Source organism: Haemaphysalis longicornis, unplaced genomic scaffold (genome assembly GCF_048455015.1).
Source record: "Haemaphysalis longicornis isolate Haplotype H1 unplaced genomic scaffold, Haemaphysalis longicornis Haplotype H1 scaffold_9, whole genome shotgun sequence".
NCBI classification, from domain to species: Eukaryota; Metazoa; Arthropoda; class Arachnida; order Ixodida; family Ixodidae; genus Haemaphysalis; species Haemaphysalis longicornis.
Window position 1 is genome coordinate 40,774,288 of NW_027526460.1, and position 14,638 is coordinate 40,788,925.

At 47.6% G+C, this 14,638-nt stretch overlaps 1 protein-coding gene across 1 annotated transcript in view; it reads right to left on the bottom strand.

Annotated features, from left to right (window-relative positions):
* Positions 1-2,336: 2,336 nt before the first annotated feature.
* Positions 2,337-14,638, bottom strand: part of LOC144153156 (scoloptoxin SSD14-like) — a 53,706-nt gene continuing 41,404 nt past the window's right edge. The window contains exons 10-11 of the mRNA XM_077684806.1: positions 5,559-5,672; positions 2,337-2,876 (exon numbers count right to left, since the gene is read on the bottom strand). Of these exons, the coding sequence (XP_077540932.1) occupies positions 2,709-2,876; positions 5,559-5,672 (282 nt within the window). The 3' untranslated portion in view covers positions 2,337-2,708. The remainder of the gene's footprint in view (positions 2,877-5,558; positions 5,673-14,638) is intronic.

A 14,638-nucleotide genomic window follows, 5' to 3' on the forward strand; every position in this document is an offset into this window, starting at 1 on the left:
CGCACTGACTGGGTAACTCTGCGCAGTACTTCTGGTCGGATGCTCGCACAGGCAGATGTTATCCTGTTCTTCATATCGTTGATGTCAATTGGCTCCGTTGCGAACACTTGATCTTTCACGTAGCCCCAAAGAAAAAAGTCGAGCGGAGAAAGGTCAGGGGATCTTGGTGGCCAAAACATCGCTCCTCCGCGCCCAATCCACTGTCCTGAAAAATGGCGGTCCAACCATCCTTTTGCAGAGGTGGAGAAATGCGGTGGAGCTCCGTCATGCTGGAACCATACCTTTCGCAAGTCATTTAAGGAAAGATCGCAGGCAAAGTTGTCGCCGACAATACTAAGAATTTCTTGGGTGTACTTTTTGCTGTCGAGGTTGCCCTCAAAAAAGTAGGGTCCAATAATCCTGTCTCCTAGTATGCCACACCACACATTCACACTCCAGCGAACTTGGTGCTTGTGTTGTCGCAGCCAGTGTGGGTTCTGTTGTGACCAATAATGGGCGTTGTGAACATTTACGGTGCCATTCCGGCAAAAGCGAGCCTCGTCTGTCCACATTACTCTTTGTAGGAAGTCACTCTCTTCTTCAATTTTGATGAGGCCCCAATTGCAGAAGTCCAGCCGCCTTTCGAAGTCTGCCTCACTTAGGTCCTGGTGAAGGCAAACATGGTACGGATGCAACCCATGCTTTTTTAGCACTCTTGCGACTGTTCCGAAGCTGCGTCCTGACTCGTTGGCAATCTGTCGGATGCTGATTTCTGGCATAGACGTTACACACGCGAGAACATCAATTTCGAAATCTTCATTGATGACGGTGGACAGAGCCTGTTGTGCAAAATCGCCGGAACGTGGTTATAAACGTTGACCTAGACGGAAGTGGACGGTGTGGGTACCGAGCCCCGTACAGCCGCGCCGCTAACAGGGCGTTTCCATCCGTCTTGGCCATTGCAAGTACCACGTCAACTTTTGTTTCTGTTGAATACCTTGTGCCGGTGGAAGCAGCCATTGCAACATAGCGGGTCTCAACGCTTTTCTTGATTGTCGTTCGACGGGCAGCGCTAATAAAGCATCAGGCCACGGTCAAGAAGCTAACACTCTGACAAGATAATTTCCCACAGCGGTTTCAAACCGCACTGAAAATGTGCCGTAAAATTATCTTCCGCTCCCAGCTGTAACCCGGTAAAGGTCACTGCGCATGTCACACCACACTGCTGTTCTTTGACTTCAAAAGCCAAGACGATAAAAGCAATAAGTGTGCCACTTATAGCTTTTGCCTATGCCTCCACCCCGTTGTCAAACTAAACTTCGTACGCAGCAGGTACGTCACGAAAGGGAGGAGCTTTGCGCCGGCTGCCACCGCCTTGCATGCGTAATCACGCAAACGGCAATTAAATTTCGCAATTCGATATCTCGAATTACAGATGCGCTAGAAAAATTCTGCCAAATGAAACTGTGTAGAAACACGATTGCGCCCAACTTTTCAATATAAACATGTTGGTTTTCTGCAGTCACTAAAAAGTTAATTATGCAATTTTAGTTAATTAAGCCACCGACATCAATATTTACCACCTCAATCTGTGTCCCCCTGGGTACGTAACCTTACAGCAGAGGTGTTCTTCTCGTACAGCTCAGCGGCTAATTTATAAAAAACCTGTCGACTTAACTTTGATCACCCTGTATATCGTGAAGCGCTAGCATACCAGTTCAGGAATACAGTGCTTGTGAACATCGTTAGAACCTGTACAGATGTTAATGGTGTCTGCGTAGCAATATTTATATATAAAAACTCCCGTTGATTCCTACAAGTTTGCCCGGTTATTTGCGTCAGGCTGCATTAGCAGAATAGGTATACAGCCTAACAAAACGCTAAAAATCAACTACAGCGGACGCGATTGCTTTTAATCTATCAGTTTAGGAACAGTGTAAAGAAGACCTTGACTACAGATGAAGGCAATGGCAAATTTCATTAGGAGTTTGACATTTTTTTAAAACCCAGTAAAACGAAATGAAATCAAATCAAATCGTTATATATCAGGAATTAATCTGGATGGTTCTCTGGCTATGATATAAAGCAGCTTGACAATGGTCACAGAAACGACCCTGGCACAGCAGACAGCGTAAATACACTATTTTACATTGCTGAAATCACCCCAAAGACAAATAGTGAAAACAGGGCTGGTAGCTGTGGGACAAACTTAATGTAATCAATGTACTATACATGAAAAAGAAAGAACAGAGGAAACAGTGAAAAAAATTACATTACAAGGTAAAAAAGATATGTACTCAGTCAATAAAATACAATGCAATAAAAATATACATATGCATAATGATATCACAATAAAAAGCAATCTTTAACTTCATCAAAAAAGCGTCCGTAACACAGCAGATTTGAATTTCTTGCGTGCGCGTAAATTCAGTTTGCGTGTGGCCAGTGAGAGAACTTCCGAATGGTAGTGAAATAAAATTATGACATTCGATCTTACACAAATCAATGATCGTGCGCTAATCAAGGTGACAATCCCAGCTTGCAAAGCTTGTACATAGATTGTCCTTTTCCGTGTTGTATTTTCACATTCCCCTCCGAAGCACATGTCACAAATACGAAACGGTGTAAGTAGGGCCGCGGTGGGTGACGAAACAGACGCGCCTGAAGATTGTCCGGTGGAAAGGGGCCGGCAGATACAACTGTGCCACGAGCAATGTCGCCCAGGTGTTCTAGTCGCCGTCCGCGCCGCCCACCTTTCCTCTCTTGTCGTTGTTGGTGTTAATTATGTTACCTCTAACCATCAGACCGGTGACGAAGGAGTAGTGGTCGGTAAGGCCGGGATCGTCGGGGTCTTGCTCCATCGCGTGGCCCTTCTGGCGGAGTTTGTGGACCATTTTCTGCAGGGGCGTAGCAGCAGGCAGAGAGGACATGAACGTAGGTAACCGCAGCACGATTTGTGGATAACAGATAAACATGCATGCACAGATGGGGAAAAATAGCAGTGGCTTAGCTCTGCTATGCCAGGATATACGTAGCGGGAGCTAGGTTCAGCTGGTTATTCTTAGGTTTCCTGGTTGTCTAGGATTAGCTAATTATCATGCTTACTGTTGCTAAAACGATTTCCAACCCAATCCTATTCAAGCCAAGCCAATCCGAGCCAATCCAACCCAATCCAGTCGCGGTGGCTCAGGCGCGCCAGCTGTGCGCCGTGAGACGTTACTGCTCCTCGCGCATGCGCAGCACGGCTCTCCAGGAGCCACGCGAAACTGCTCAATCTCGGCCAGTATAGTTCACTCTACAAAACAACGGCACGACGACAAACACTACGACGAACACCCCGGAAACCGTATTCGTTATTGCTGTTATTGCCAGAAGTTGCACGACACTGGAAACTGAGGGGCCGAGGGCTCATGCTGCAGAACTGGATTTGTGAACCGCGATGGCAAAAGATGGATAGCACGAGTGCTTGCCCGTCTAGCCTTCGATTCCGACGTCGATTTGGCGTAGCCATTTTTAATGCGTGGCATTCTTTGCCGAGTACCCCCCCAAGACAGGTTGGCGGAAGTAACACATTTAATCGTTATGGTAGCGTAAATGGAGATAATTGGTCGAATGGTACTTCGAGAAGGCAAAAGATAAGAAAAATAGAAAAATAAAAATTTTACAGAAACCAACTGAGGAAATAAAAAATACGCATTTTCTACATCCCCACGTGTTACGAAAACTAAGCTTTTTTAACAAAGCTAGGGAAATAACGCCAAAAATACGAATAAAAATTATCAAAAGTGGGAAAACCGTGTAGCTCCCTGAATTTGCACAAGATGCATAACCGGCGGAAGTAACACATTTAGCCGTTATGATAGCGTAAACGGAGATAATTAGTCGAGCCGGGTTTCGAAAAATAAGAAAAATAATTAATTTTGCAAAAATCAACTGACGAAATAAAAAAATATGCATCTTATACTCTGCCTCCAAGAACAAAATTAAACTGATAAACTGAGAAATACAGGAAAATAACGTTAGAAATACAAGTAAAAAAATGGCGAAAACAGGCCATCCTTGCACTACTCCTTGCATCTGCGGAAAAATACATCATTGGCAAAGTAGACGCGCTTAATCGCTATAATGGTATAAATTTACATCATTGGCAAAAGGGAAACAGAGAAAACTTAAAAACAAAAGTGGACGCCATCCCGCCCCGCGAAAGTGGATGTACAGCGCAGCTGTTGCAAATCACTACACATGATGATGGGGGGAGGGTATGAAGCGTTCCTCCTTGTCTTGGCAGGCTTGTCGCTTGCACTCGGCCTTTCTGGCGGCAAATGCTGCGTCCTGACGCATGAACTCGACGTCTTGGGCGAGATTTGCTGGTTCCTGCCTAGGCTGACGCATGTGCTATCCGTGAAATGAAGTCAACCCCTCGCTTTTCGAGAGCAGCTGCAAACCTAATCTCTGCCAGAACATATGGGGGAGTGTCATTGTTCACCTGCGCCTTATCATCCATCATGCCGTTTCGATGCTTGATTTGTGTTTTTTACACTTATACTGAGCGTTATGCTGCACGCCTGATTAACCTGACGCATGCGGTCGGCGTCTTGGGCGAGAGCTGCTGGGTCGTGCATGGGTTTTCTGTTTACGATACGAAATTTTCCGTCCGACGAGAGGCTAGCAGCGTCGCTGTAATAAAATAACCACACGCCCTTGCATGGCTGCAAAAAGCTCACGATGTAAGCAGGCGGCATAAGAATGCTACGCATTAGTAAACAATCCTCTGAATTTCCGCTTATTTTTCTTTTTACCATAAATTCTGAACAAGTGGCTCGGCACTAAAACTGGTCCTATGTGTTTTCTCCTATACAACGGGCAAACGGGGCCTGTTAAAGAAAAGAATGCACCGATTTTCCCTTCATCCACTTCAGCTACATCCTCCCCTGGACATGTCCTGCATGGAGTGGAGCAGTATGAGAGCTGCATCATCTATATCCAGCTCGCGGTTACCTCTTAATGGAGTTTTAGCTTACCGTGTGCACTGCGTGTTCCGTGAGTACCGTACGTGTGTAGCGGGACCATAGTGCGCATGCGCGCGCGGGCACGGTGGGCGGGTCGCCCCTCAGTGGAACGAATGAGCGGGCCCGGCGAGGGCCGGACACCCGTCAGCGGAACTACGCCACCCTTCCGGAGCGAATGCGCACATCCCATGTCCAGTCAGGCCCCGGTTCGAACGGAACACACGGAATATGCAGTACACACGGTATGCCGAAACTCTATAATGTGGAGAAGGAAGGAGGAGGGGGAGCAAAGAGGTATTGCGCAATAGCACCCTTGCGCTGTTTTTTGCCATCAGTATGAACCGACTATAGCCCGTCTTCACACTCTAGTAATAGCATCGCGCAAATCCCACTCTAGTGGTTAATTATTTCAGACAAACTACTCTCTTCAAGCACGCTCACTGACTATTTTCCCACTTTCGCGTTTACGTAAACGACTGCCGGAAAGGACTTTTGTTCTTCCTTAATCCCGTTTGGTTCCCGTTTTTTGCTCGCCCTGTGTCCGCCGCGTTGTAATCGCCTTCTACTCACGCTGGGCATCCTTGGCTCGTGCTGAATGGCCCCTGTGAGCACGTCGACGTGGATGCGAGGGTAGTCGATGGCACGCTTGATGTTCCCGTTCTCCCAAAGCGCTCGGATCACCACCTAGGGGGAGAACGGGGCACATGTCTCGAACAAAGCTCGTGCGAAAAAAAAATGCATGTAGCGAAGCCTTTACGTGATTGGGGCTTTTGTTGGATATAAATCCGCATTACAAAGGTTCTAATTGGTACTTTTGTGAGGCTGCTTTTCCGTCGCATCGTCGTGAGGCGACGTATATTGTTACGTGGTGCAGACAAGATTTTCGCCTTTTAAAACGGAAGTCTGAAACTGCCTTTCAAATCTATTGGACTTATCAGGATATGTTCTATTAAAGCAAAGCTTTAATAATTTCGTCCAGCGATTTCGTGGGCGACGTGCAAGGTGACCTTTAGACCGGAGACACACCCTCGGCGACACACCCCTCGAGGCGCATCGCGTGATTTGCCGGGCCCGCTGTCGGCGCTGCGGGCGCCGACATCGCCGACAGCGGTCGCCGCGTCCGCTGCGGCCGAGGCTGCCGACCACCCCCGAAGCCTCCCATGCATGCGGCGCTATACTCCGTTTCATACATCAAGTGCAACGCTGTGAAGGCTACACAAGTAGTCCGCAAAGAAAGGAGGTGTATCGCTCCGCGCTGTTTTGTAGCCGAGTGGTCTAACGCGTCGCTCTGGAGAAAAGACGCTGAATTTTGAAGTACATGGGTTCGAAACCGCGTTCCGACGTTTCTTTTTTTTTTTTATTACATCTTCTGCGAGTTCAATTCTAAATCTTATTTCGTTCCCAGTAACTTAAACACTACGCGCATGCTGAAATGAACTGCACGTATGGTTCTGGATGCATACCGATGTGTGACCAGCAATTGCTATTTTGTCGCGATTCTATACCATTGTCAGCTACCTCATTGATTCTAGCGAGAACTTTGTGTAAGAAAAACACGTTAATTCATTAATTATTTAGCACAGCTGCTCTAACCAGGGTGAATTACCAACAGGTGTTCACTTTCAGCTTTCGTTTTTGCCGTTGCCCTGACGATCCACTTTTTTATGGGCCTCTCTAACACACTCAGCATGTTATTGATTATACCGGGCCGCCAGCAGAGCAACGGGTTCAGTTTTTACCGAAACATTTGGAACCGACTTTGGCACTGCACTCTGGAGTAGCCCGAAGCTCTTGGTGCGAATAACGTATCATTTGTTATTCATGGGAAAGGACAGAAAGCAGATTTCTGTACCTTAGAATACTGATTTCTGGCACATAAACGCATTATATTTTAAATTTGTTATTCGCCCCTTTCCAGTCCGAATATATGCAACATTTTTGTGAATTCTTGTGCGTGATTTATTTATTTCTTCACTGCAATATTTCACCCCGGGAGCAAGAGTTACATTTTCTTTTGTGATTGGAGAAAGAGCTCTTTAAACTAGGCACTTATTCGCAAGACAATCATAGATAGGTCAATTGTTTTTACATACGGAACCCTGATATGGCCCCTTTTTCTGTGTCAAGGAAATGTCTATGGTATACGTTAATGCTGTGACAAATAACAGTACTAGCTCATGAGTTGGAGATTTGTTGCCATACATAAATGCATACAGGACCAATACGGATCGTGTGTCATACACAATTATTCCAAGAGGAGGCTGACTTTTGCGGTTTAAAAAACAAACTTTATTTATAGAAGAGCACCTCTGGTCGATTTCCTGGTGGGTTCGGACTTCTTACTTTCCTTCCTTTCTCCCACCCAGTTTTTGCAGAGGTTATATGACTGCTCCAGCTGTATACACTTCACGACCGAGCAGGATAGCACTACAATGTAGTGTCTTTCATAGCACGGGTCACTTGGTGACGTTAAACTCCACAAACAAAACCACACGACGAAGACACTCAGTTTTCTTTGTCGCGGTAACAAAAGTTTTCGGGGAATCGGCGCAGCATGAAGAAGCGCGAACAGGCTGGATAGAAAGGTGTCCACGCTCCAGCTCTACCAGTTGACCCTCGTGAACAAAGCCGCCACTACTGACAGGACACACATTGCTGGGAAGTTCATCAACGATTCCCCCCTGCCCTGCCTTCGAATTCCTTGATCGCCCGCAGGTACCTGCGGCGCCAGACAATGATGCCAAGATTCCGTATTCTCCTATCATAGGTGAAGCCCATGTCCTTCATTAACCTCCACAAGGTGGTTTTCGTGAAGTTCGGCAAGTCGTCGTCTTCGTGGACAGCCTTTCGCACACTGTCCAGTGTCGGGATCTCCCTCTAGGCGTATACATGCTCTTCACATTCAGACGGATGGCATGGACTGTGAAGCTGTCATGCTTGACGGTCCGCGTGCTTGATATCGTCACGTCGCGAGGTCTTCTCTTCGGAGACACCAAATTCCCACGCAGACACTCCGCCTTCAATTTCGCCACGGTACGTTGAGCGTTGTCCTCGCTCACAACACTCAGTACTTCCTGCACAGATTTCACCGGTAAGAGCACCCTGGTACGGGCGCACACATTTGCAATTACTTCCTTGGCGTTATTTGACAACTTTGATGCGCAAACCCTCGAAAAAATACGTACAGGAGACGTGGTCGAAGCCCGAGAGCTGGACGCCATTTTTTCAACGCTGCCTCAAAGAGTAAACAAAAAACGGCGTTCAAGGTTGCGCGGAGAGGGAAAACCTGATACGAAAGCGACAAACATAAAATACAAACTCGCATACTTCGATCGTTTGTCCGGCAACACGGGCGTTTTTCGTCAAGCTGATGATAAATATTTATGCTTTAAGGTTGCCGGCGAAGCCTTTATTGTACCTGGCGCACCGCAAGCAACCCACTACTTTTGGTCGCGGAAGCACACAGCGCAAACAAGAGCGCTAGCTTTGACAGCGTTGCACCTGATGTATGAAACGGAGTATAGGTCGTTTCGGGCAACGTGAGTCGTCTCGCCCCCGGCGAAGTGGAGAGGTGCGTTCGCCATGAATGAACGCCGCGTTCACCCGGCCTCCTCCTGTGAGCGCTGCACGGAACTGAACTGCTCTGAGACGTGGCCGGCAATACACTGCTAAATCAAAGGTTAACCAAGCGAAACCAAGACTCAACCAGACTAAGCCAAGACTTTGCTTTGCATATCCAACTGAGCTAGGCCACAACCATTTTTTTTTGTTGTTGGTGGTGCAACCGGCAGCGAGAGAATTAGGTCACTTTCGCGTTCTAACGACTTCAAGATATTTAAGCGCTCGTGCAAGCTAAACGTTTGTCCCCGCCCTCACAAAAATGGATTGCGAATTTCTGAGGAGTTTTAGATGCGACTGCATCTCATTCACTCGCCTTGTCCCTCCATACGGCGTTGTTGTTAACCGTTCACACCCCTCCCCCATTCTCCTCGCCGCGCGAGCTGCGCTCTCCGCGGCTCACCCCCTTTCCTCTCCGATAGCGAACACACTCTCGCGAGGGGCATTGGATTGGATTCGATTGGCTTGGCTTGGCTTGGATTGGATTGGATTGGATTAAAGTGTATTGTGTTGGATTGTGTTGCGTCATAGCCGCGGCAGGGGGTTCATGGCACGTTTCACGCGATGGGAGAATCAACCTAACGGACACAACAACGGAACCCCCTATGCGTCGCATCTACACAGGGGTTCCCGCGAGGAGAGGTGGGAGAAATTTTTATGGAGATCTTATGGAGTCGCAAGAAACACGACAGAAACTCATCAGGAACTGTGAGCTTATGGAGTTGCCCCCGTAAAAAATCTACAAAATTTTTATAGCTACTTCTCCACAGAAATATATTAAGAGCTAACTAATACAAGTGGAAGACAAAACTCTACAGAAATACATCAAAAACACAACAGGAGTTTTTGTGAGGGCGTGGCCAGCTTTCAGAAAACAGCTGTAAATGTCAGCCCGCGTCGTCATTCACTCGCAGAAACGAGGGTACAACCAGTGCCCACCTGCTGAATCTGGTACCTCGAAAGCAAGACCGTTCGTTTAACAGGAAAGTGTTTTATGCCGGGGTTTACCAAGATCTGTCTGACGTCATATCCGTCACGGAAATGACATCGCCAGAACAACTTCGATTAACGCGACTGCACGGGATTTGATCCTCGAACTTTTTCTCCGCAACAGGATGTACGAAAGGCGCTCCCGACTGCACTACGAACAAACGCGTAAACCGTACGTCAAACGCACCTTATATATTTCCCTTCAGGTGGTGCTGCCATCTAGGAGAGGCAAAGTGAAGTAGTGCATCATGACGCTACTGTGCGTCGACAGTTGGCGACTCGATGCCAGAGCCTGGTGTACGGGGGACGCGCAGCGTAGGCTGAGGAGAAGTCGACTTGCAGATGTCGCGCTCGTGACACGGTCCGCTTCTCCTTTTGCTGCAGCGGACCGTGTGTTCATCAAACGATTCGCTGACAACTCGTTTGGTTTCGTTCGCACGGTTGGTTTGCGAGAGCCTGGGGTTTCAGTCGGATTTACGCAATGCTCCGCCGCGTGCAATTCAGTGCCTAACGTTGATGCGTATAACGGTGCCATACGGACGAAATATAAATAGCGATGTGCAAGTTCATATCGGTGCAAAATAAACATTCAACTGCTCCTGTGAAGACACTGAAATTTTCACTTTCGTGTTTTATCGGTTCCTATGGAAGAGGGATCAACCACTTTTTTTTTATTCTTGTTTCCGCAAACACGCCCCTAAAAATTTGCTAATAGGTTTGTTCATTTCGCCGAAATAAGGTAACAAAACCTACGAGAACACCCACGCAACCCGCCGCAGTGGCTCAGTGGCTAAGGCGTTGCGCCGACGCGCCGACGCAACGCAGGCGATGAGGCGCGCCGTAGTGGAGGGCTCCGGATTAATTTTGACCACCTGGGGATCTTTAACGTGCGCCGAAATCTCGAACACACGGGCGTTTTTGCTTTTCGCCTCCATCAGAAAAGCGGCCGCCGCGGCCGGGAATCGAACCCGCGTCCTCGTGCTCAGCAGCAGAACGCCTCAGCCACTAAGCCACCGCGGCGGGTTGGACGCACTTTCAGCGGAGGTTGGACGGCCTTCAGCTTTTGCGCTTCTCTCAACTTTCTTTAGGGAAGAATGATAATTTTTTTTTTTCAGCATTTACCTTACCAAGAGGTTCGTTGCGAATTTGTGTGTCATTGAAGTCATTTTTAGTTTTGATTCTATTCATTGCGCCATCGGCGATTTGTGTGCCACCTGGTGGCAATTTCATGTGGCGCTTGTGTGTCGGGAACACCGAACTTTTGACCTACTGAGTTAACTAATACTTTCGCATTTTTAATCGATAAACAATTAGCAAGCAGCTTGAAAGTCAACTTGGAACTTCGAGCTTCGAAGCTCGAACTTCGAGCTACGAACTTCGAGAACTTTCCCGTCATGACGGACGCGTTCAATGGAGCCGCAGTGCGCGAACTTTTACATTTTCGCCAAGATATCTGCTATTTAAGTTCTAATCCCCTCGCACTCCTCTTTCACAGAATTCTAGAGCACCTTTGTACCAAATTTGAACTTCTTAGCGCGACTAGTTTTACAGTAATAACGTTCTCTTTTTTTGGCGGGGGAAGGCCGCACACGTTGAGTCACACGCAAGGAGAAGAAACCTATCTAAATTCCGCGACAGGGTGACCCATTAAAGGCCATAATCGCGTTATCGCATTGCTGTTCCGATAGTTTGACAAGTTAAAACAGCTCGCTAGGCGAATTTTTGGTAAAGTTACAGCCAAAAGCAAAAAGGTATACAAACAGCCATAGCTTCGAGAAACTTCCCGGCATTGCGGGCAAACACGGAGCTGGGCGAATTGTTACGTTTCTGCGCTAGGAAGGACTCTAATACAACTTCAGGAGCCTTTTTCACCAGCTGAGCTTTAAACTAGCCATTTATTTTTCGCAGCTACGCACTTAATAAGCATGGCAGTGGCTTACCTTTCCAACGGCCAGACGTCAGTTAATCTCATCAGTAAGCCAGCATGTTAGCTTATTCTTTCTGAACCGCGGGTATAAAAAGTGAAACAGACGAACGCTGGCTTTAAAATCACTACAGGCGTGCGCGGCAACGTCGTCCGCGGAAAACCTCTAAAGAGTAAAGTGCTGACCCCTAAAAAAAGTGCTGACCCCAACCACGAGAGAGAAATCCGGTGCAGAATAGGTATGGGTCGGGGAGCACTCGGCAAACACTCCCAAATAATGAAAAGTAAGCTACCTCTGTCTCTCAAAAGAAAAATCTACAACCAGTGCATACAGCCGGTGATGACATACGGAGCTGAAACTTGGCGCCTTACTAAACAATCAGAAAGCGTCAGATCAACGGGCCATAGAACTAATAACGTTTGGAATAACACTCACGGACAGGAAACGAGCTACGTAGATTAGAGAACAAACTAAAGTTGACGATATCATAGTTCAAGTAAAGCAAAGTAAATGGAATTGGGCTGGTCATGGGGTGAGACGAACCGACAACCGGTGGACAATTAGGGTAACAGAGTGGATACCAAGAGATGGGTCTACAAGCAGGGGTAAGCCAATAACACGATGGAGGGATGAAATAGCGAACTTCGGGGTTAAACTGTAGACTCGAGCAGCGCAGGACTGGAGCGGTTGGAGGTCAATGAGAGAGCCCTTCGTCCCTTTTTTCAACAAAAACAGGTTTATTTACATAGTATGCAGTGCCCTTGAAGAGACATTACTGTACATTCCGCTACATTTTGTTGCATTGTTGGCGACACATTCCATGCTGGCGTGCTTGCCTGATAAAGGGAAATCACACTCATACAACACGGAGAGCACTTTTACGGGGTTAAAAAAACGGGTTGTGTTCCGCTGCAACATCGCCGGTCCTGCAGGGCACTTGAATAGGCTGCTGCTGCTGATGACGATGACTGAAAGTATCATTCAGATTTCAATCACAGGTTCCAAACGGACTTCGCACCCTCAAACACAGTACCTTTTTGCGGACAGATAGCGCAGAGAAAAAAAAAAACGCGATTTTAGCTGAAAAGTTAAGGTTCAACGAGTTGCGTGGTGAAGCTCGCTACTCGTCAGAGTAATTTTACAAATGTGGAAATGGGACTTGAACTCAATCAGAAAGTATTACGTATACTCTCTATAGTAGTTTTTCTCTCAGTAATTCATAATAAAATTATTTCATTAAAAATGCATTCCGCTTCGAAAGTCGGACCAACCGCGACATGCCTGACCGATGAAGAACTTAGAAGAGGTCCGTTTCAAACACCACGTGGCAGTGTGCTACGCCGGCCAACCCGTACGGCCCGAGCAATTGAGACACGACGCCGCAGTCAAGGGTCAGTGTAATGTACCCGCTGATCGATCAATAGCACTGACTGAAGACGCCCACGCAGTACACCGGGCACCCGGACTCGCGAGCAAACGTGGACGCTTCCGCGTGGAGCGGTCGGCATATCATACGTACCACGCGGAAAGCTCTGCGCCCCGTGATTCCCCGTGCCAACGCCTCGGAGCCGCGGCGTGCGCGGCCGACATAATGATGGACGGCTTTCGCGGAGTCCAGCAACAGAGTGACTGCCGGCGCCCCCGGAGCCGCCCAAGCATTCAAGCGCCGACGTGACACACATTTCAGAGCAACGGACCACCCGAGAAACTGACCCGAGCAAAGGCTCAGTCAGCGCCCTGGGCGCTTTTGTCCCTACTCTGTGCGCCGTGTATACTTTCCACGAAGTAAAAACGCTGATCATAGCGAGTTAAAGGGTTAGTACAGATATTTTCTTGTCAGAAGGTTTTGAGAATGCAATGAAGCCTTGCTATAACGAAATCGCTTTATTCGAATTTACGCTTTCTTCGAAGTTTTTTTACGGTCCCAACTCAAGAGTAAAGAGAAAATCATACCGTTTTAACGAAGCACCGTTTATAACAAAGTCAGTTTTCTTACCCGAGGACTTCGTTATAACTAGGGTTCACTGTAAATATAAATAATTTAAGCGAGCATCACTTGAACTGATGTTTAACGGAAATGGCTATTGCGATAAAATCTGCCGCAGGAACACCCCCGTCTGCATTTAACGGAAATGGATCCTTCATGGGCGATCTTAATAATGTGCAGGTCTTTACTGTAAGACAGTTATCCGCGACACGTCTGCATACTTCCCGCGTGAGCTCGATGAAGTTGCATCAACACGCCTCTAAGGATGCGGGTTTGATTCCCGACCGTGGAGGTCGCTTTTCTGGTGGAGGCGAAAAGCAAAAACACCCGCGTGTACGAGATTTCGGCGCAAGTTAAAGATCTCCAGGTAGTCAAAATTAATCCGGAGCCCTCCACTACGGTGCGCCTCATCGCCTTCGTTGCGTCGGCGCGTTAAACCCTACAATCAAAATCAACACGCCTGTATCCTTGTAGCAACTTTGCTGCTCCTCCAAGGTGCATGATCCAGACGATGCATTGTTAGGGGCCATGAAGACAAAACGCAAGTTTGGCTCATTCGAAATATCGCTTCGTTAAAATAACACTGACACCACTTTTAACGCAAGCTTCACTCAACTTAGCTATATAATTAGAAAAAAAAAGTGGTTGATCCTTCTTTCATAGGAATCGGTAAAACACGAAAGTGAAATGTGGCTTCACAGGAGCAGTTGAATGTTTATTGTTCATTGATATGAACTTGCACATCGCTATTTATATTTTGTCAGTATGGCCCCGTTCGAACAACAGTGTTAAACATTGGATTACATGCCCCGGAGCATTGCGTAAATCCGTTTGAAACCTCAGGCGTTCGCAAACCGTGCGAACACAACCAAACGGGCTGCCAGCGAATCCTTTGGCGAAGTCACCGTCCGCTACCGCGAAAGGAGCATGATTTGCAGGTCGCCAGCAGTCTTGTGGGTGTGCTTGGCGAGCGGCAACCTGCTGGCGGGTCACTTTGGCAAAGGTGTGACCACATTGGTCCTGCTCCGTTGCGTGTACGCCAGAAGCTTGCGTTGCGACGAGCTCAGCTCGCTGCTCTACCGCGCCCTATCGAGGCGCCAACTATCGGCGCTCATTAGCGCTATGGCGCA